The sequence below is a fragment of the Mastigoproctus giganteus genome, chromosome 3 (assembly GCF_048544385.1).
Source record: "Mastigoproctus giganteus isolate SK-2022 chromosome 3, ASM4854438v1, whole genome shotgun sequence".
Taxonomy (NCBI): domain Eukaryota; kingdom Metazoa; phylum Arthropoda; class Arachnida; order Uropygi; family Thelyphonidae; genus Mastigoproctus; species Mastigoproctus giganteus.
The window spans coordinates 121359319-121383663 of record NC_143577.1 but is presented as its reverse complement, the minus strand read 5'-3'; the positions used below and the strand labels follow the sequence as shown (position 1 = coordinate 121383663).

At 41.7% G+C, this 24345-nt stretch overlaps 1 protein-coding gene across 1 annotated transcript in view; it reads right to left on the bottom strand.

Moving 5' to 3' along the window:
• Window positions 1-24345, bottom strand: part of LOC150088255 (intermembrane lipid transfer protein VPS13A-like) — a 3009916-nt gene that overhangs the window by 2955861 nt on the left and 29710 nt on the right. The window contains exon 2 of the mRNA XM_090370087.1: window positions 23420-23572. Within this exon, the coding sequence (XP_090226213.1) occupies window positions 23420-23516 (97 nt within the window). The 5' untranslated portion in view covers window positions 23517-23572. The remainder of the gene's footprint in view (window positions 1-23419; window positions 23573-24345) is intronic.

Genomic DNA, 24345 nt, shown 5'->3' with positions numbered 1-24345 from the left:
AGTAACACACCCAATTCCAGTGTGTATAGTGTAAATAATTCCCCTGCTGGTGATGTTAATAGTACGAACTTGCCTAGTGTCCAGTCTATTAATCTGAAATTTATGCAGATCAACGGGCATCATTCTCGAATTGTTTCGGACGAGATTAGATTAACAGCAGAACAAAACTCAATCGACATCATCACTATTCAAGAGCCATATTTTGCTAAAGGGCGAATGGGAGACTGTTCAAAGATCACAGGCTATTCTCTTTCCACCCGAGTAATCCAACCTGCTCACCAGCAACCGAAGACTTGTATTGTTGTATTAAACGACAAAATTGATGTAACTGTCATTAATGGTCTCTGTCACCAAACTGCAACTTGTATCCTTGTCACATATTCTACCATGACCTTTTATATCATCTCAATATACTGCCCTCCATCTGAAGACTTAAATAACTCATTAAATTATTTAGAATCCACATTGAATTTTCTGGGTCTTCATAATGTCCTTATTTCAGCGGATGTAAACGCCAAGTCTAAGTTTTGGTTTAGTGCACGCTCTGATGCTCGAGGGCAATTACTGGAAGAATTTATTATTAATAATAATATGAAGATCTTTAACAGACCTCAACAGTTCACTACGTTCTCCAGCTTCTCCGGAGAATCAAATATTGATATCACTTTTCATATTCCTTCTGTAATCTAGCTTATCAACGATTGGACTGTACAGCTTAACTGGACAACAAGTGACCATCGGGCAATTTCTTTTTCGGTCTCCATACCTTCTCGTCCCTCAGATTCGAGTATCTGTGTGCCTGAGTACGTTCGCTTCTCAATTAATAATATTAATTGGGACATATTTGAAAAGTGATATCAATATTTGATTCTCCGGAGAAGCTGATTTTGATTAATGATTGATTTTGATTAATGCATCATATATTTAAAAAGGATAGGTGGAATGTCTGCCAGGGGCAAAGGTTGATGACGTTGTAGAGCGGATATCATCTTTTAAGGGCACAAAAGGTGATATAGTTGTACACGTTGGCACTAATGATATTAAGAGTAGGAGACCGGCGGAATTACTTAACAAGTACAGGTCACTGATGAAAAAAAGCCGTGAATTAGGGTTGAATTTGAAAGTGTCTGCAATTCTTCTGAGACACGATAGGAGGGAGTATATGATGAGAGTCTTGTCGATCACTTCGGCCCTGGAGAGATTGTGCAGGGCTCAAGGGGTAGAATTTTTATCAGCCTGGTCTGTACTTGTTAACAGGAGAGACTGCTTCTACAGGGATGGGATACACTTAAATAGAAAGGGTGCAAGAATGTTTGCTGATGCTATCGAGGCAGTGTTAGGTGGGTCGGAAAACTGCAAGATTGGGGGGATACAAGGAATAATAGATTAACAGTAGCCACTGGCAGAGGTGGAAGTGATTCTTGCATTGCTTCTATTGGAATGAGCAGCAGCCTGGAAAATAAGAGGCAAGATATTACAGAGACTGCTGGGAATCATGGGGGTACAAGTAAACACATGGGTTGTGTTAGGGTGGCTAAGAGGAAGAGCAGGTGCATGTATACTTGCGTGTACACCAATGCTAGGAGTTTAGTAAATAAATTTGATGAATTTGAGTTATTGCTCAAAACATCAAAGGCAGATATTGTTGGGATTTCAGAGACGTGGTGTCACACAGATATAAGGAATGCAGAACTGGAATTTGGGGAGTATAACGTCTACAGAAAGGATAGACAGGATAGGAAGGGAGGAGGGGTTATGCTATTAGTTAAGAAACACATAAAATCCAAGGAAGTGAAGCCAGTCGACATCACTGGACAGTGCAGTGTCGAGTCAGTTTGGTGTGACATAAGCATTGGGAGATCAAAATTGAGAGTAGGAGTGTGCTATAGGCCTAATGACTCTGATGGGTATAACAAGAAACTGTACAGAGAAATAGAGTGGGCAGTAAATCAGAGAGTCTTATAATGGGGGATTTTAATTTCCCAGATATTGACTGGAATTTGGGGGCTGGTCACTCACACACTAGCAAGGCTTTTGTGGATTTATTGGATGATTGTTTTCTACATCAGCATGTTCGGGAGGCAACTAGAGGGAGTAATACTCTTGATTTGATTATCAGTAGTGATTCTTCATGCATTAAGAATCTGCAGATAAATTAACCACTAGGTGGCAGTGATCACAGTGTTCTGAAGTGGGAGTTACTCAAAGAGGTAACTACCATTAGGGGTAAAGGGAAGGGGTATTGCTGTCGTAAAGGCGACTACGATGGACTGAGACAATATTTAAATTCTATACAGTGGGATTAACTGATGATGTTACCAACAGCAAATTCAAAATGGGAAGCATTCAAAGAACTTATCTTGCAAGCTACTAGGCTTTACATACCAACTAAGAAATATTGTTCAAGGTTTAGGCCTAAATGGACGTCACATGAACTAATGAGGCATATGGCAGAGAAGAAAAATGCATGGGATACATACAAATTAACACGTGACACAGAAGCCTATGATAGATACAAGTTGATCTGTAACCAAGTTACAAAGGAGGTTAGGCAGGCGAAGGCAGATTACAAGAGATCCTTGGCAAGGGATGCGAAGAAAAACAGCAAAGAGTTCTTTACTTATGTAAACTATAGAATGGGATGAATCAGATTGGTCCACTTGATATCGATGGGTCAACTGTTGATGACCCTGCTCAGGTAGCTAACAAACTAAATGAATATTTTGCATCGACATTCACACATGAGGAGTTATTCAGCGAGGGGAATGCCAGAGGTGTATTCAACTCTAGCAGTAAGCTAGAGAATCTTGTAATAACTGAGAGTAAAGTGGAGGAGAAATTGTTGAAGATAAACACAAGAAAGGCACCTGGGGTGGATGGGATCTATATCCAGTTATATTAAAGGAGGCAGCAAAGGAAGTAAACAAACCCTTAGCCATAATTATGAGAGCTTCCTTGGACTCAGGGCAGGTACCCATGGACTGGAGATGTGCAAATGTGACCCCAATTCACAAGGGAGGATCAAAGGCTGACACAAGTAATTATAGACCTGTGAGTTTAACTTCTGTTCCCGGAAAATTAATGGAGGCACTGGTTAAAGAAGCACTGCAGGATCATCTATACAAGACTTCAGTTATAGCTCGGACACAGCATGGTTTTGTTAAGGGGAAGTCTTGCCTGACCAATTTGATTGGATACTATGGTGCAGTCACAAAAGAACAGGATGCAGGGAATAACTTTGATATTATATACTTGGATCTTAGAAAGGCTTTTGATACTGTTGCACATGGAAGACTGCTGCACAAATTGGAGCAGTGTGGCATTGGAGACAAATTGCTGCTATGGATAAAGGGGTGGTTGAGGGGGAGAAGACAGAGAGTGGTAATCAATGGACACTGCTCATCGTGGACTAATGTTATTAGTGGAGTCCCTCAGGGTTCAGTATTGGGTCCTTTATTGTTCTCTGTATTTATAAATGATATTGATGATGGTATATCAAGCTTAATGTCCAAGTTTGCAGACGATACGAAGGGTGGCAGGGTTGTCAAGGACACTACTGACAATATGCTGCTGCAACAGGATCTGGAAAGGTTGAGCAGATGGGCTGAGAGGTGGCAAATGAAGTTTAACATTGACAAATGTAAAGTACTACATATGGGAAACAGCAACCCCAGAGCAACGTATCAACTCTGTCGTACTACACTGACAGTGGTAGAGAATGAAAGGGACCTGGAGGTGGTTGTGCAGGCATATATGAAGTTCTCTGAGCAGGGCAGACGGGCTGCAAGAGTAGCTCATGGTGTATTGTCAATGATATATAGGAATTTTTCTAGCAGGGATAAGGAAGTGATTATTCCCTTGTATAAGGCAATGGTCAGGCCACACCTAGAGTACTGTATACAGGCCTGGATGCCTCATTTCAAGAAGGATGTAGAGCTGCTGGAACGAGTACAGAGAAGAGCAACAAGATTAGTGAATGGAACAAAGGGGTGCTCTTACGAAGAAAGGCTTAAGTTTTACGAATTACAGTGTCTGGAGACTAGGCACCAGCGAGGTGATCTGATAGAGGTGTACAAAGCCTTGAATGGTTTGAGCATGCTCAATGCTGATAGGATTCTTCCTCTTGCTCAGAATAATCACCTGAGAGGGCATAAGTTCAAATTGAGGAAAGACAGATGTAGGATAGATGTGCGGAAATTTGCCTTTAGCCAGCGGGTGGTTGGTAGGTGGAACAGACTTTCATCCCTTGTCGTGGAAGTTGATAGCCTAAATAAGTTTAAGGCTCAGCTGGACAGGTATTTCGAACGAACAGAGGGGTGAAGTGGAAGTGGTTATTTTTTATTTATTTATTTTACTTTATATACAAATATATATATATTTTTTGGCTGATGCTGCATAAGCTTGCTTTCTTGCATCAAATGCCTCTACTAATGCTAATGCTAATGCTAATAAATCAAGGAAAAAACGTGTCAATTCCAGAACTTGTTCCTGGTGATCGTCAGAATTATCTTCGTTTCGGAAACAGGTCCACCACGCTCGACGCACCTATCAGCGCAATCATCATTTGTCTCAGGCTGATGTTCGCATCTTTTATAATTATTACGTTGATCTCAAGAAACGTTATGTGAAGACAATTGCCACCAGGAAGAAGGAAACTTGGACAGAATTTGTGTACAACTCTGGTAATGCAGACCCGTGGGGGCTACTTTATAAAATTATAAGAAATAAATTATTTACAGAAGAAGTGTATAGATCGATCATATACAATGGTCTGGAGACCACTAACTGGACGGATTCTGTAAATACTATTCTAGATAATCTTTTTCTACAGGACAATGTAAGTTCCGACTCTGATTTTCACACTAATATTCGTTCTGCCAATTCTCTGTATGTTTCTTCAATTAAGACTGAGCCTTTTAGTGCCATCGAGTTGGACACAGCGGTCAAACAAGTGAAAGTTAAGAAATGCCCAGGGATGGACATACTGGAGAGTACCTTTATTGTTCAGCTCGCCAAGATTAAGCCCAGTATACTTCTACAACTTTTCAGTAAATGTTTAGATGCTGGGACTTTCCCAGATCTTATCAGCTTATCAAGCTGATTAGGAAACCAGACAAGCCCCCCCCCCAGGAACCGAGGTCTTATCGGCCTATAGCCTTATTAGCCAACCTTGGTAAGCTATTAGAACGTTTAATTGCCCTGCGATTAAACAACTTGTTATTGAAACGGGGACTAATTGCGCCTAATCAATACGGATTCACTCCTGGAAGGTCCTGCGAGTATGTCCTTGCAGACTTCATTTCTTCTGTTGAACACTCCAGTTTCAAGTATATTCTTGCTATCTTTATTGATTTCGAGGATGCTTTTGATTCCCTTTGGTGGGAAAGTGCCCTCGAACGTTTACGTCATACCGAATGTTCCCAGCAACTTTATCTTCTAATTAAGAGCTATTTCTCTAACAGATTTATCACCGCCAGATCTAAGTACAGACAAGTTTTGCGTCAGGTCTTTCGAGGGTGTCCTCAAGGCTTCATTTTAGGGCCACTTTTCTGGAACTTTGTTCTGCAAGGTTGGATTACCCGAACCTTTGACAACGAGAAGATCATGGCATATGCGGATGATTTGATAGTCCTTGCTGGTGGCAATTAAAGGTCTTCTATTGAAATATCCGCTGAGAAAGTTCTGTCTGATCTTCAACAATGGACAGTTGAAAATAAGTAAAAATTAGTTCTACCAAGACAAAAATTATGATCCTAGACTCTAAATTGGATGTTCGTCGACCACCAAGAGTTAAAATAAACAATAGACAAATACCTCTAATAACGGAAATTAAACTTTTGGGAATAACTATTGACAGCAAGTTAAACATTTTCCCTTAGTTATCCAATCTGCGAATTAAGATCAGAAATTTCACCGGCGCTCTTGTCAGAGTTTCTAGAACTGAGTGGGGTCTTTCTAGAAGATGTTTAAGAATCTACTATAACTCTGTGTTTCTCCCTATGGTTGCCTATGCTGCTGGCGCTTGGTTCCATAGGGTGCGGACTGTTAATTTCAATCAAAATTTATGTCAATCCAGCGTACAATGTTACTTTGTATTTTGAAGATTTGTCGAACAGTTTCAACACCTGCTTTACAGGTTTTAGCCGGGACGTTACCACTCGATCTCTACGTAATTTTCAGAGGCTTATGTTATCGCTTGAAACGTCAGATTCCCACTCAGATCCCTGGTATTTCTATTAACACTCAAGTCGATGTTAAAGCTGAACGACAAAGAATTTGGCAAGAGTTGATCAACTTGTGGCAGAGTAGGTGGGATGGCACAACACTGGGCAGTGTAACGCGTAAGTTTTTTCCTGAAGTTGACTCTCTTACGGATAAAAAATCTACAGTCTGGTTTAGCCTTGACTTATTTACCTCCTATTTGATATCAGGACACGGATCATTAAATAAGAAATTGTTTAAATTTCGCTTGTCTCCTACGGAACTCTGCCATTGTGGTGTGGAAGATTGGCAGCACGTGTTGTACTCTTGTACCTCATACAATGAATTTCGAGTAATTCTGCAGAATGCAATTCCCAACTTTTCATCAGGATTGTAACCTAATTTTGTATCAAATGCCACGAGTTACCGCGCTCTTCAGGATTTTGCTAAGGCAACCTTCAATAAAAGGATCGCAATCCTTTCTGCAATGACTTCATCTTCACTGCAATGACGTCCATTTTCTCAACAAGATCTACAATTCTGGACTTGTGCTCTGTGTGTTGTGTTTTTTTTTTTTTTTTCTTTTTTTTAAACTCTACAAATGTCCTACAACTACAACTCAATTTGGCGATGAAAATTCCTGTGCTCCTTGCATAAGATTACTTTCATTGTTTACTTTGACATTTCAAAGTATCATCTGTGTTTACCTCAATCTGCTGAGGTTAGTCTGGAAACATCGTATCTTATTACTGGGCATGGATCCCTTAACGAAAAACTCCACCAGGTAGGCCTGTTAAACACTGACCTCTGTTTCTGTGGAGCAAAAGAAAACTGGCAACATCTTCTCCACGAATGTGCCTGCTATGAAGACATTAGGAATGAGCTGCGAAGTGAAGTTCCATCCTTCAGCATTAATCGAGTTGACCAACTTATTCTGACCCCACATCACTTGTCTGCACTCCAGGCTTTTGCAGCTGCTGTCTTTGCCAGAAGGAAAGATATGCTTTCAACTAATGCGGTAGCAACATAACCTCAAGCACCTATCAAAGATCAACCTATTGACCTTTTCAAGCATATTATTATTCTATTTTATTTTTATTTTTTATTTATAATTTTTCCTTTCCTCATCTCTTTTTTTTTTTTTTTCTTCATCTTCCCACTTTTCTTTTCTTTTTTTCCATTCTTTTTTTTTTTTCTTTTTTCTTTTTTTCTTCTTTCTTCCTTTTTAATATCTATTTTTTTTCTTTATTTTATTTAATTTATTTATTATATATTCTTTTCTTTTATTTATTATTATTTTTTTTTATAAAAACCTGCACCACGGGTGAATGTTTTTTTTTTTTTTTTTTGCTGAAGTCCCTCTGGAATGGGCCCCCAGAGGATCCTGGCCCACCTGCTGGCAACACCGGGTGAGTCAGAGTCTCTTTCGAGACGTTACGTGATATACTGGAACTGGCCCATCTTCCCGTGGTGTGGACGAGTACCCAGAATCATCTGTCCAGGTGACTGATGCTTCTGGGTAGCCAAGCGGCCAGAACAGAACAACAGAACACACACATAATACACACAAACCGACGTCACACACATCTGGCCCATCTGTAGTGATACTGTTCTTCACAGTGATACGAGGCGGAGTTGAACGAATGTTCTAGGTGCCGCCCTTTACATATACACATGTCCACATGTCCACATGCTGAGGTTATCACTCCCCCTGGACCTGGAAATTGTCCGCTGCGGCATGCTCTTTCAACTGTCCAGAGGTAAAAGTGTATCCTGCATCGGCTTCACTACCGATCCAGCCAACAACAGCAACATAGAGAAAAAACGTCTTATCAACCATCTTCGGCAAACTTGGCAGTCCCGATGGGCAGAATCAACTAAAGGCGCCATAACCCGGAAATTTATCCCGGACGTTACCCAAGTCTACCCCCGCCAGCCGGCCTGGTTCTCACCGGGGCTCTACACGACCTTCCTTCTAACGGGACATGGTTCCTTTAATGCCAAACGTTCGACCTTCGGAATAAAAGAATCACCACTATGCCACTGCGGTGAAAATCAGACATGGACACATCTGATGCATGAATGCCCCCTCTTTGATGATATAAGATGTCACTTTATAACAAAAATATGTTTCAACCCGAAGGATCGGGAACACCTTGTACTGTCGGAGGAGGAGTACTATAGAGCCCTCTCGAAATTTGCGCACGAACTGTTCAGCAGACTACGAGCATTACCAAAACTTCCCTAAACTCGACACTGGAACTCTGACAACTGAAACGGACAACAATGACTAGGACTTTACTGGATGAGACCTATATCCCCTTAGTGACACCATCCCAAACTGACACCCTGATTATTGGAACAGCAGTGGATGAGATCCTATCCCAACACTGACCAACTAATGGACTGTACACTGTCATGGACCTGACGAAGCCACAGCTTTGCTACATACACGCCATGTTAGTGATCTGAGCCGGCTCCCTTGTTCGGCCCTTTCTTCTCCCTTACCCCGGCGGGGGGGAGGTGACGGCTTTCCTGTATCCTCCCCTCCTTGCCGACCCCACTCTTCCCTCTGGTGGGGTATGGGCATGCCCCACTGATTCTACCTGGGGTCGTCTCCCCTATTGATCCCATTCTTCTGTCTTTATCCCTCCAGTCTTCATTCTCCCTACCCAACTCTATCTGTATGCAAGCGAATGCCCCACACGCCAAAAATAACCGTGTCTAAATTACGCTGTTCGCCCACCATTTTGGCTTTTCTAATTCTAGTGCAATACCCATGCAAATTTTTTTTTTTTTTTTTTTTTAAGGTCCTAGCCACTGAAATCCCAGGAAACTAGGTGGCAGGACCTGCCAGAGTGCAAACTTAAACTAGTGGTTACCTGGTCTGCCTCCACGGGGCGAAGTGCGGGCAACGTTGGGCCTCAGCTGGGGTCCAGCAGCTAAATGGCCAGAAGAACAACGGTACATAACACAACACACTCACGTGATCCATACACTTTTAAATCTCTGGCCTTCCCAGTGAACTGATACACTCACAATGAAAGCAACGCGGAGATGGGGGGAACCCCTGGTGCCGTTAGACACTTAACACACTTTGCACTTTGCACTTTGTTGAGGTTATCTTTTGTACAGTATTTAATCTTTGTATAGTTGTATAAGTTCCTTTTTTTTTTTACTATTTTTGGCTCGTACTTTGTTGGGCGCTTGGCGTCCCTCTCTTCTGCTGCCACCGGTTGGAAGCCCCTTGGTCTACCTTCCTGTGGTGGTGGTGGTGGTGTTGGCCCGTTTCCGACCTGCTGACTCCGGGTAGCCAAACAGCCAGTTCACTTCTGGCGATATCTGCAGAATCCTCTAATTTAAAAGTGAAACGAGGCGGAGATGAACTAACGTTCCAGGTGTCGCCCAAAACAAATACATACATACTGCTGCCACCTATGCCAGTGTGGCTGCGAAAGATAGGGGCAAACTATCTTCAGTTGTGACAGCTCCAAAGGGTATTCAGCAAATTGTCAAGTCAGAAAACGAAGTTCTGATCTTGATAGCACTTAGGACAGGGATCTTAAGTGCCCCACGTACCTGAGGGCCCAAGAACAGGCGAAAACTAGAACAGATTATTAATAAATTCCCTTCTTCACAAGTTGATATCAATGGTAGTGTTAGGGTCCTCCAGCTTAATTGCCAGAGAGCCCTATTCGTTATGAATGACGTTTCAAAAATTATTTCTGATCAGAATATCAAAATTTTAGCACTTAAAGAGTTATACTTATAAAGGAATTATTAAGGACTTACCGAATAATTGTAAAATAATCCAGTATAATACCGAAGTTACCGGTGTGGGAGGAAACGCTGTAGCCGGAGTGTGGGCGGCCCTGGTCTTGGCTGATACTGGTATCACCGCCACCAAAATCAATAGTCTTTGTACGAATTATGCGGTTTGTGCTAGTTTGGAGGGTGCCTTCGGGCAGATATTTTTCGTGTCTTTGTACATGAGATGTAGCCAGGACAGGCAACCCATTGAACCATTCTTAAATTACTTAGAAAACTTGTTGATTAGACTTGCTGGAAAAAGAATTGTCGTATTGACTGATGCCAATGCTGCTTCTCCTATGTGGAACAGCCCTGTCTCCAATCAGAAGGGAAAACTGCTGGAAGATTTCATTCACACAAAAGATGTAAATTTATGGAAAGTTAGTTCTACTGGACAGTCATTTATTGACCTAACACTTTCTAACTGTTCATTTGGAAAATACATTCAAAATTGGCAAGCTCATACATCATGGTCAAGTAGTGACCATAATGTAATAACTTTTGATATAATGTATAAAACTGATTCTTGTCATCCAAGAACGACTTATGACTTTCCACGCTTAAATACAAGCAATGTTGATTGGAGCCAATTCGACCAAAAATTTTGTGTTGCTGCTTCTAATGAATTCATTATGTCTTGAACGTTTACTTGTTTTACAGCAGGTTGAGAAAACAACAAATCTAATAATTGCCGTTTGTAATGAGAGTTTTACTAAAAAGAAAAGAAGAGACAATGCTGTGCCTTGGTGGACACGGCAATTGACCAATTTAAGAAATAACTTTAAATCTGCCAGGCGCAACTATCAGCATGCTAGAAAAAACAACAGGGATGCGGAGGAAATCGCACGTTTGGTAGAGTTGTATAAGGCTGCGAAAAGATTATATTTTAACACTATCTACAGAGAAAAGCGCTTAGCTTGGGACCGTTTGGTTCAGAAAATGATGGAAATCGTACAGAGAGATTATCTTGCCAAGAAACTATGAATGCTATCCTCGATGAGTTCACTCATCAGGATTATTCATTCCCTGAATGTACAGAGCAACTAATATGCGTATGCAACATTTACTGTATGCAGGTTCCACAAATGAGGATCCATTTACTGCATATGAAGTCTCTTCCATGCGGGATGGAAAATGTCCGGGGTTAGATCTGGTTGAGGTTACAGTCCTCAAAAGAGTTTGGAGGTTGAGGCCACGGCTTGTCACCGATATCATGACTCCTGTCTAAACGCTGGATGTTTCCTAGAGCAATGGAAACTGGCAAACTTAAAAAGTTTGCTAAAATCTCCGAATAAACCTGCAGAAACACCAACATCGTATCATCACATCGCGATTCTTCCCGTTTTAGGGAAAGTACTAGAGAAGCTAATTGTATCAAGATTTAAAAATTATTATACTTCCAGAAATCTATCTGTTCCTTTTCAATTTGGTTTCACTAAGGGCAGGCGTAATACGGACGCAATCAGTGCGGCAATAAATGCTGTTTCTGCTTCAAATTCTAAATACGTCGTCGGTATTTTTGTGGACTTCAAAGGGGCCTTTGACACCCTGTGGTGGCAAAGTGTCCTGGCGAGGTTCCGGGAGGCCTGGGTCTCAGCTCCTTTGTACCGGTTGGCTACAGATTATTTGAACAACAGAAACCCTGTCGTCTCCTCGGGCACTTGCTCGGTCACGAGACCGATTACTCGTGGTTTCCCTCAAGGATCTGAACTTGGTCCAATACGTTGAAACGTGGTCCTTGATAGGTGGCTAGCTTCTGATCATGGCCATGTCCGTAAGATTGCCTATGCAGATGATCTGGCCCTTCTGATTATGGGAAACTCAATATTAGAGCTAGAGCAAAAATCAAATAACATTTTGGATGACCTTAACTCATGGTGCAATATACACAAACTAGTTATTTCGGTTCCCAAAACGAAAAAGCTTCTTCTTAAGGGCAACTTAAATCTAAACAGACCGCCTGTTGTTAAACTTTATAATCAAAGCATCAAACTAGAAAGAACATACAATTATCTTGGAGTAATGTTTGATCATAAACTCTCTTTCATTCAACATGTAAAGTATATTTTGAAGAAGATTAAGGCTTTAACAGGAAAAATACGTAAAATCAGTAAAAACGTTTGGGGTATAAAATCAAGTACATTAAAGCTATACTATAAAAGTTTATTTTTGCCTATCATATGCAATGTTAATAGCATGGTGGAAAAATATGTTATCCAATCTCAGCGTTCTTTCCTTCTTGCCACATCCAGAGCGTGTAGAACGGTTTCTACTGTTGCTCTGCAGGTTCTGAATGGCCGAATATCTATTTCCTGCAGTATCTATTATGTATATCACCGAAGAAGGGATTCCCCAGCTAATATTGGTAACCATACATTGAAATGGATTTATCTGAAAAGGAGGATGTTGCTAGATTAAGATCTGAGTTTATGAGAAACTCACAATTGGAATGGAATGCTGCTCTTTTGGGCAGGGTAACGTATAGTTTTATTCCTAATGTCTTTGAATACACTAAGCAGTTAAAATGGTTTTGTCCCGGCTTAAATGTCACATTTATGATTACAGGTCATGGGAATATAAACTCCAAATTAAATGCACTTGGATTGTCCGCATCGCCTCTCTATCCTTTTGGAGGTCTTGCGACGGTCGATCATTTAATCCTAGAATGTAACCACTATTTAGATGTTACAAATCAGCTACAGATGGTGACAAATGTATGTAGTCCTGCTGATTTTCCACAGTTTGTGGAAACAAGGAAGAATGTCTTGTATTTCTTTGATTTTGCTTAGAGTATGTTTAGGAGACGAAAATTCATTGTAAATGTTATCTTTAATGGGGTGCTACACCTAAGAGTTTATAAGGTTTTCTTTGGCTCTGAGTTTCACTGAGTCTTTTATTGTAAGTTGTTTCTAAGAACTGTTGTTGAAAATTTAAATCTTGTGTTTATGAGAGGTTATTGGCTATGTCTTGCATGAAAATAAGTCCTGTTAATGATATACATTATATGTATCGAATTTTAATGACTATGTACAAGACCAAAAGGTATTGACTTTCAGGAAACTGCGTTCTAGAAGATAGTGTCGAAAACACTATTGTTTTGTTTTCTTGCTGTTGACATTTATTGTGAATATTTTTTTTCTTTTTTTTTTTTCTTTTGAAGATATATGGCTGTTAATGTTACTTCCTGTCTACAGGCTGTGAACTTGTATATAATTTTCATTGATACTGTTTTATTGCTAAGGTCAGGCCAGCCAGAGTATAATGGGCAGCCTGGCTTACATCTCAGTGGTGCTGGCAGGCAACGTGGGGTCCCACTGGGGGCTCTGCGGCCAAGCAGCCACAGACACAACAACAAAACATAACACTACTCTGAGAGAAACCAGACATTACACTTTTTCTGGCTTTTACAGAGATTCTACACGTTCACTACACGCTATTTCTTTTTTCTATTGTCAACTTTTCTCTTCTATTTCAGGGGATGTCTATTCTTCTTCCCCTTATCTTCTATCCAACTTTCTCTTCTATTTCCTTCCAATCTCCATACTTTCACATTCTTATCTCCACTTCCCATAAAGGAAGTGGAGGTAAGAATGTGAAAGTGTTTAGGAGCAGTCCAAGGTGTTTAGGAGCAGTCCGCTCTTTGTGAGGCCTCTGCGGCCTCACAAAGAGCGGACTGCTCCTAAACACCTTGGGGCTCCCAGGCTTCCCTGACAGCCCCAGTAAGTGTCTCTGGTAATGAAGTTGTTCCTGGCGCGCCTCCTCGTTGTCGGGGGGGACCAGGTGTCTCCTGTCGGGGGGGCAGGTGTCCCCCCGACTGCGAAGTCGCCAGGTGCCTGCACTCAACACTGCCTGGTGGCTGCTACCCACCAGGGCTACACGACTGATCCGGCGAACAGCCTAAAGAATGAAAAAGTCAGGTTACAGACCCACCTCCTAAACCTTTGGCAGAGAAGGTGGACTGAGACCACAAAGGGAGAAGTGACAAAAAATTCCTACCGGACATCCGCAAGGATATCCAAAACAACCGGTGTGGTACTTCCCAGGGTACCACATGACAATGCCGTTAACAGGACATAGCCCCTACAATGAAAAGCTTTTCGGGCTGGGTCTCACGGACGATCCCAGCTGTACATGCGAGAAGAGCGAAATTTGGGGCCACATAGCTTATGAATGTCCACAATATGAGGACCTCAGAGGGATTCTCATAACAAGTGGGAGTTAAAGTAGCAGGGCACCTGTCCCTGCTACTTTAACTCCACTCCCAGACCCCTATTTTCACCTCACAAAGAGCGGACTGCTCCTCAACTTCAGTCCTCCATCCTTTCCCCTTTCTGTTCCGTCTAACCTGTACCCCTGTTCTATGTCCCCCCCCCCTTTTTAACTTGACCTCTGTCAGGAAGCCAGGCAACCCTGGCAAAGGCCAGCCAGAGTATAATGGGCAGCCTGGCTTACATCTCAGTGGTGCTGGCAGGCAACGTGGGGTCCCACTGGGGGCTCTGCGGCCAAGCAGCCACAGACACAACAACAAAACATAACACTACTCTGAGAGAAACCAGACATTACACTTTTTCTGGCTTTTACAGAGATTCTGTATTTCTTCACAAAGCACCATGGTGCAGATGTGGGAAACCACAGGTAGCACCTTTCACAAAACACTATGCCACTATGCACTCAACACAACACCACACATACTTACACACCTACATGTACACATTTTCCGGCCTTGGCTTTTTGCCTTTTCAGATGCTACAGCAGTATAGGGGGAACCCTGGAAACCACAATTAAAACAAACACACCTTGACTTTGACCTTCTATCAGTTGACTGGAAATGCCAGAGATTGAAAAGTGTATGGGCTCTGTATATGTGTAATATCACGTCCCATTGTTCTTCTGGTCGTTTAGCCGCCAGACCCTGCTGAGGCCAAACGTTACCCCACTTTCTCTCCGTGCGTGAGTATATTTGGTATGTTGGGAGTCTAACGGTTCCTAGGATTTCTCCCATCTCCGCGTATGCTCTCTGTATCGGTCAAGCCAGAGATTTAAAAGTGTGTGGGATATGTACTATGTAGTATGTTGTGCCCATTCATCCGGCCTATTAGCCGCCGGGCCCCATTCGGACCCGAAGTTACCAATACCAGCCACGGGGAGGCCGCCCGGGTGTTACCAGTGATCGAATCAGTACCCTGGCAGGTCCTGCCATCTACTTTCCTGGGATTTCAGTGGCTAGGAACAAAATAAATAAAATAAAAATTAGAAAAATAAATAGTCGCGAGGATGCTTTATTGCGAATTTTGGGTTTTGCTTTAGGAGCACTGTTTGGGGTTTTACGCTGAAGGTTTTGATAAAGCCTAATTGGGTCGGGCAAAAATTTCGGTGTGGCTTAAAATTTTGATGTAGGGCTAATCTCTGTGTGAGATGACAGATTTGGGTTGGGAAGCAGAAGGCTGCTGGAGGGGGGGATAGAAAGCAGAGGGGTCGATAGGGAAGGTGACCCCCGTTTTTCAGTGGGGCATGCCCATGCCTCACCAGAGGGAAATAGGGTTGGCAAGGGGGAAAGAAGCGTGTCTCCCCCGCCAGGGATTAGGGTTTTAAAGAAATCTCGCAGGTGCGAGATTTGATAGCCAGATGGCACTGTAGTTCTGATGTCACTCCAGTTTTTATCATTTTCAGAAACTTGGTTGTGGCGCGTTTGTATCAAGTCCGAGATGGTCGGCCGCAGGATTCTTGTTTTGGTCTCCCCTGGAGGAGTAGCCCTGCACAGGCCTCTTGAGGCTCAAATGGCGTGTCTATTTCTTCATGCTGAGATTTTATTCTTTTGCTTTGACTCTTGTGTGTCTCTCCTTTATTTTTAGTTCGTCCGTGACATTTGGTTTGTGATATATCTATTGGGTGTTATTGTCCCCCCGATAATTGCGATAACAATTATTGCATTGCGATAATTGTTTTCCTTCTTGTGAATAATTGTATTGCGAAGTTAGTTAGTGCTGTGTACTCTTCCTGAGTGTCCAATAGTCGGGACTCTTGATGGATTGGGTTGTACTGAATTCTTACAATAAGACTTGCTCTTATACATCATAATTGTCGCAGTCATGCGTGACGTGGCTCCAAGTCTCTGGTTCTCCACATGGACAATTCCTGTCTTCTATTATGCCCATTGTGTTTAGTTTATCTTTGAACGGGCCGTGACCTGTTAATAAGTAGATAATATTGAGGCCCTGGTAGATCCATGCTGGTGCTTTTGGGTGCATTTTTGTTAATAGGGGAAGAAATTTGTGTGTTATTGCTCCTTTGGTGGTGTCATTCCACCTTGTCTGCCAAATGTGAGTTAGGTGTGCATCAATTCTTTTTTGCTCCTGCTTCCAATCATTGGTAACATTGAGGGTTAAGCCGTTAGTTGTGATTGATATTGCCTTTTTGTAATAATACATTAATCCAATTCGTACTACCTCTAATTTAAGGGGCAGTGCACCAGCAATGACCTGAAGCGCTGCCGTACTAGTTGTATTGCTTGCCCTAGTGATGGTTAGTAGTATGTTCCTTTGTATTGTTTCTAATATTTTCCTATATGTTGCTGTGCTGGTGTTCGTCAACCATACAGGTGAGCCGTAAATAATTGCTCGTATAAATAAGGCTTTATAATATAAGAAGAGGGTCCTCTTGTTTAGTCCCCAGTCCTTTAGCGTTATTCTTAGTATGAGTCCTGTGTATTTGCGTATTTTCTTCCTGAGGTAATTTAGATGGGGATTAAATGAGAGATTGCTATCTATAATTATCCCTAGGTACTTTATCTGGTTGGTTAGTCTGACAGTCGTACCTTCTATTTTGATTTGTGGCGGCCTGTTTAATTTAAGCTTTCTTCTAAGAAGGACAGAGCTGGTCTTTTCCGGTGCCATTTTTAGATTGTTTATTTTGGCCCATCTCAGGCAACATAACCGATTGGAAGGTGCAGGACGCCTGGAGAACCTCCGATCATAGGGCCCTGACCTTCCAACTAAACAGAGACCACCAGAGACCCCACCTGGCAACAAGAATGCTCCACAGATATGCACTCCACATTGCTGATTGGAATGTATTCAGAGACACTCTAGCTATGGCAAAAAATGCCAAACAATCTGAAACTAGACCCGGACCTACTGTAAAAAACCGTCACTGCTGTTATTACCAAAGCGGCAAATGCTGCAATCAAAAGAAAAAACCCACCCCAGGTACAGTGTGATGGTGGAAACCTCAGCTCTAGAGCCTTCGAAAGGATGTCCAAAATAAAAGGAAGGCCTTCCAGAGGGCCAGACGCTCATGGCCTGCCCCAGAAGAAAATGCGCTACGCGAAAGTTACAAAGAGGCAAGGAACCTATACACCTCACTTATCTGCCGTAGTAAACAGCAATCTTGGGAGAATCTAGTCACAACTACAGGGAACTCTGACCCCTGGGGGAATGGTCTACAAGGTGACCACAAACAAACTCCCCAGAGGAGAGGTGTTGGCAGCTCCCAGGACTCCACAAGGCAGAGTCACAAACTCATGGGAGGCGTCAGTTAACAACATCTTTCACCTTTCACCCAAATGCTGACCCGCAAACGCCAGAACAATTCCGGATGTGCCAGGAGAACGACCGATACCAAACGGATGAAAAGGAACGGACTTTGGCCCTGGAAGAACTCCAAGCAGCCGCATACCGTATCAAAGGGAAAAAATGCCCGGGTCCGGATCTCTTGGAGCCGGAGATCATATTGAAGGTTGTTGAGATAGCCCCAGACCTACTCCTGAACCTCTATAATCTATGCCTCGGGACTGGAACTTTCCCCAAAGAGTGCAAGAGCGCCAACGTAAAACTAATTATCAAAAATCCTAACAAGCCGCTGGAACAACCAAACTCCTACAGACCAGTAGCCCTGCTCTCTGTTTGTAGCAAACTCCTCGAGAGACTCCTCCTGACCAGGATCCAAAACCACTACCTGCAAGAAAACCTGGCATCGCCAAAATAGTATGGTTTCCAACAGAGGCTGTCAATGGTGGATGCCCTGAGAAATCTCTTGGCACAAGCAGCAGCCACCAATCAAAAGTACTTCCTAGCTATCTCTATAGACTTTGTCGGGGAGTTCGACACCCTCTGGTGGCCAAGTGCCCTGGCCTGGCTCCGGGAGATCAGCATGCCGGAAAATTTATATAACGTAATAAAAAGCTAGCTGTCTGACAGACGTATCACGATAAACACCCCAAAGAGAACACTTACGAGACGTATACACAGAGGTTGCCCACAGGGCTCTGTACTGGGACCAATACTGTGGAATATTACAATGGATGAATTCCTAAATACGGATATCGGTGAAGCATCCTCGCAAGTCTTCGCAGATGACCTCATCCTTATGGTCGCTGGAAACAGCAGACTACAACTTGAAACAAAGGCCAACCATGCCGTTCAAATTCTTCTGAAATGGACTGAAAAACAACTCTCAGGATCTCTAAAGAAAAAATTAATTCTTTCCTCCTAAGGGGCTCGACCAAAGGAGACCCCTCAGATCAAGATTGGTACCACCACACTGAGACTATCAAAAGAGCACAAGGTGTAATACTTGACGCCACCTCCTCCTTTAAAGAGCATCTCAACTACACCAGGAAGAAAATTAAGGGCTACATGCCCCTCTTCACCAGGGTCTCAAAAAAGGGACTCGGGGCTAAACAGCAAAACCCTCAAGCTCATAATCAAAGCAGTCTTTATACTGATTGCAAACTATGCATCGGGAGCATGGTACTCTAAAGTCACCATGGCAGTTAATCCATCCACTCCATCCACAGAGCTATGCTATTAGCCATCACACGGGCCTGCAGCACGGTGAGCACACATGCGCTGCAGGTGACGGCTGGAACCCTTCCACTTGACCTGGAAGTGGCCAGAATCGGAATCCTCTATGAATTATCTAAGGGGACCGCCTGCACCTTCATGGGCTTCAATGCAGATCCCACTGTTAACCGAATGACCCAGAAGAAAAGACTCACTGCCCACCTCATGCAAATATGGCAATCTAGATGGAACAACTCTCCCAAGGGAGAGATCACTAGGAAATTCCTCCCCAACGTGGAGAAATTACACCCGAAGGCCCCGTTGTAGTTTTCACCGGGCTTCTATACAACCTTTTTACTTACGGGACACGGAGCATTCACGGCAAAATTCACAGCCCTGGGCATCACAGAGGACCCTGCCTGCTGCTGTGGAGAGTTAGAGAACTGGCAGCACCTCATGCACGATTGCCGGCTCTACGATGACCTTCGCTGCCGGCTTATCTCCAGGATCACCTTCTTGCCCAGAGACAGGGAAAAGCACCTAATCGACAGTAAAGAGCAATACATTGCATTCTCCAAATTCGCATAAGACCTCTACAAGAGGAGACGTACCCTCATCGTACAACAACCAAACCGTGACCAACAGCAATAAAACAAATTCAAGCTGAGAACTGATAACGACTAGGTGTCATAACTGCTGCATCGTGCAACCTACAAGGAAACCGACTCTACTAAGAATAAAGGACATGGATTACAACCGTATGAATGACCTCAACCCTGGACTTGTCAAAGGAACACACCGACCTGGACCCTGCAGTTCGCTGCCACCAAACCATATTGGCAAACAAAATCGAGCACCTGACTCGATTACTTTAAATCCTAACCCAGGCGAGAGGAGGGGCACACAGGGTGTCTCCCCTCCTGACCTACTCTGTCGCCCCCATACTTCTGCCTCCCCACCCCCTACTCTACCTATACACGATGCGAACGCCCTACATACTAAATTTAATCAAATCCAAAATAATTTTCGCCCAGTCTCGGCCTAACTATCACACGCATTGCCCTGCTCCTGCCGTTTGGACGCTATGCGCTGTACGCAAACATTCAAAGTAATTACAACTGCATGGATATATATACTTATATATGTATATCTTCAATTTTTTTTTTTTTTAGGTCCTAGTCGCCAAAATCTAAGGAAATTAAGCGGTAGGACCTGCCAGAGTAACTTAAGTAAAGTGGGTACCTGGTCTGCCTCCACGGAGCGAAAGTGGGGCAACGTTGGGCCTCAGCAGGGGTCCAGCGACTAAATGACCAGATGAACAACGGTACACGACTGCAGATTAAGGTTTCGTCTGCGGAAGTATGGCAGAGGTCACATGACCCAGCAGTTACTGCGAGTGTTGTGTTCTTAGTCTGAGTCATTATTTCCGTTTGCAAGCAGCTCCCTGTTTTTGCTGAATTAAAAGATTAGAGTCCTTAGAACACAGATACAACAACAACACGATTTGTTTATGATGGCTGCGTTTTCCACTCCTGAGGTTAAACTAGTCAAATAGCTCTATTCATGCAGGATCAAAGATGACCTTGTAACAAGATCAGGCGGTTTTATTGCCAACGTCCATAGTTCAATTACTATTAATATAAAATTTTAATAAATAATTACCTGATTAAGGCATAGGTCAAAGAAGAGTATTACTATGTAACTGGTATCCTTAGGATTATGTAGATACTACACATGGAACTGTTCATAGAGAATTCGTAGAATCATTCACTATTAAACGCACACACGGAGCACACAGAGTTTGCGTCCGCACCGACGCTCATCATGTGAACACTCCAACTCAAGTTTGCTGTTAGGAGTTGATGAAGAGGCGCCATTCAGGTTTAATGTGTACTTGGGCAATTCCCTAAAAACTCCAATAATATCAATGAAATAGTAGATCAGAGGTTTAAAGTAAAGAATGTCGTAAAATCTTGTTTTCTTTTTCGATAGTGAGACACTGACTTGTCTTCTTAAGCAAATTTATCTGCTTTAATTTCGAGGCAAAAAGCTCGATTTATCTTTAGAGAGGGCTAGATCTGTAATGTGGTCATGCAATTCATCCTGGCTGACTGTTGGGGTTTCAGATGGATCAGAAACTCAGGTTATATTGCGCCGTATATAATATGTCTCTAAAATGGATATGTCCTCGTGGGTAGAATCATGGTTGGTAGAATCCTCCCCACACTGGGCGGAAAAGACCTGAGTTCGAGTCCCATCGATGATGTGAGGAATTTTATGGTTCTTTTTCAGTAGGTCTCAGGCGAAGGTGGCATGGCTTTTTCGCCCTGAAACTGGGGGTTTTTTCCAGCAAACAGAAAATCGACTAGAGGACACAAGCCATTTACAAATGATATATACAGAGCAATAAGGCCTTAGTTGCTCATGCTCCTAAAATACCCTATTATTACTAAAAATTGCATGTGTTGTTTTGTGATCGATTTGGTGTTTGATAGGGGAAAAACCATGTTACACTCACCTGGGACTAGGCATGTTGAGAAAGAGGTCCATAAATATTCCTCGCCTCATTGACAGAATTCGAATCCAGGTTTTTTCCACCGTGTGTGAGAAACACGGTAGTTATACCAAATGTGCTATACATGAGGGCACCTATCTTCGGTAAACATCTGAGGCTCCGATGCCTCTTCGTGGGTGTGTACTCAGGATTGGCTGAAGTTCAGCGCAATTCGCACCTTCATCGCATTCCAGTTCGTATTCTAAACAATGCAGTCCATGCTGTGGAGGTACTCGAAATGACATGCTGTCCGCTTGAGGGACTGGACTCATCGCTGTTTCATGGTCCTGGTAAACAATCTTGTACTTATTATTTCGCGAAAATCCAGATATATTACAATACAAAAATAACAATCGCTTTCGTGAACTTCTGTGTCCTTCCACATCATGGATATGGCAAACGGCACTGAAGTTAAAGAAAACATTAAAATTAAAGAAAACGGTGCTGTTCTTCTTCTGGACTCTCTTGTTAGTGCTTTTAAGAAGTTACGGCTACTTAAGAGAAAAATTTAATAACAAGAGAAAACAAGGAAAACTCAGTAACAGGAGAGAAACTCTTTAAGCACACAAGGATTGCTTTGCCACTGAAAAGGATCACATTCAGGGCCGCACGCTTGAAACTGCAATGTGCACGTCGCAAATAATCACTAGGCTCACTGACAACATACGGAGAAGAAAGAACGAGTTCTAAAAGTGTGAAGTTTTGAGAAGCAATCGTTCTCTAAATACAGATTAATCTTAAAAATTAAGAGTGAGAGCCAAAATTACAAGCTGAAAAAGATTTTTAAAGATGGCTCAATTTTTAAAGAAATGGAACGTTTTGGTTTCAAAGTGTTCCAGTATGCTTTTTGGAAATAAAATAGGACAATCTTTATTATAATTTTCGGACGTATTCAAGGATTTTGGCATCTGAAGAGGCTATAAAGACAATCATTTTCTTACGGGTGGTGAATAAGGTTCAAGGAATTTACGTTAGTGTATTTAGAGAAACTGCATGTCGAAAACATTGATTAAATGAACACCGCATAGCAGTAAATGTTGTTATTCTTTAAAAGCTTTAAAATGTTAAAAGTATTTACACTGTCCTGCAATATTAATGATTTACAATTCAAGGCATCTTTATAAAGATCATTTTCTCTATGTATGCCATTTACAAATTATCTGTGAAGACAAATACACCCATATTAGTTTTCCCCCACAGAAAAACTTTTTATTTAAATTTGTAAGATAACAAGAAATTCAATGACAGCTTAGATAACTGGATCTGTATTTAATAAAAAAGGAAACCATATACCATACATGGACAAAGTTATACGCACCAAATTTAAGATTTGCGCACCAAATTTAAGATTTAAGTTAAAAGGGACGCAGTAGTGGTTTTGTAAATCGTTCAAAGTTTTTATGACTGCAAACATCATCGTGCGTTTTAAGCAAATTTTCTTGTAATAACGTTAAGTAGAATACACGAAGCCTCCACGCCGATATGTTCACTTTTACAATGACTTTACTGATGCAGTGATTTTTAGTGGCCATACATTATTCTGTAATACACGGGTATGCTCTCTTCATCTTATTGTGTGGATTCCTAATGCAAATGCGTCCAAATCTAAGCATCACATTTATAAATATATTTTCTGTTTATACTCCGGGACGACCAAACGGTCATTGGAGTTCACAAGATAGACAGAATACAGCACCGTATTCACGGGTTTGAACCCCGGTCGCTCAAGGCACGTGTACTTATGCACCCGCGCGTCTGACCACTAGGCTATGGCGGCCTTTTCTATGTAACCATCTGAAAATAAATTTACACAGCAAACGCATATTTTTAAAAAAGATTTGAAGAGCAGAGTTAAAACTTTTGCAAAGCAATCCGTGCTATTATCAGGATCATTTATGATAATTCATTTTAATATATAAAAATATATCTTGCATATTTATGAAAGGTGAAAACTTTAAAATCGGATATACTGTATTTGTAATTCGACCTTTACGAAATTATCTAAAGAAAAGTTGAGAAAATATAACCTAATTCTAGAAACAGCTAACTAAAATGAAAACAATACTTGACTTACCACTGAAAATACCAACATTTAATGTTTCGCTGTCTAAGTCCTCTATATACTTTCCCAGATACTTGTTGAGAACATACGCTACAATGCCCTCAAACATCTTGCAATATAAGAAAGACGGGACTCTTGGTGATTACTACACATTCATTTTAAAGTCTGAAAAAAAAAAAACGTGTATATAATGAAAGATAAAAGCATCGCATATACTTTCCACTTTCGGTAATAAACTTAAGTAACTATTAACTTAAACTCTTGATAATTCCTATATAAATTAACAAGGATAGATTAATTTTTCTGAAACTTTACTTTCAAGCCGTATGGGTTAATACATAAACATGAGAAATTAAACTGTGAAAAAGTTTTTAAAAAATTTGTATTTTTAAATTACCTAGCAAAAAAGGCAATTTAAAAATATATCAATATACAGTATTATGTGAAGAAAACTTCGTTTTTACTGGCGAACTCTAGTTTCTGTTATGCATGTTTAAAACGCGCGCCAAAAACCTTACATATTTAACTGCCAGTGGGTAGAAAGTAAAAGGATAGATGGCAGCTTCACATTAAGGAAGACGGCGTGTGAGTTTTGCCAAAACCACTCGATGGCCACAGCTTCATCTACAAGTAACTTATACCTGGAATTTATTTTCATTAATATCTTAGCGGTCTCAATGAGAGGAATGTAGGATTTAATGTGCGCGTGAGTGTTGATTGCGTTCACTAGCAGAGTAATTTATATGGAGGCTGAATTGATGATAACAGGTTCTAATTTTAGCTGTTGTTAGTTCCAAAATTAACGATATTGCTTCCTATGTAGTAAGCATTTCAGTTTTACTGACACTCAAAAAATATTATTTACATATAAATTAAAGTGGAAAACAAAATTATATGCAAATCATAATCGGCGAAATCTATCTGAAAAGCTATATGTT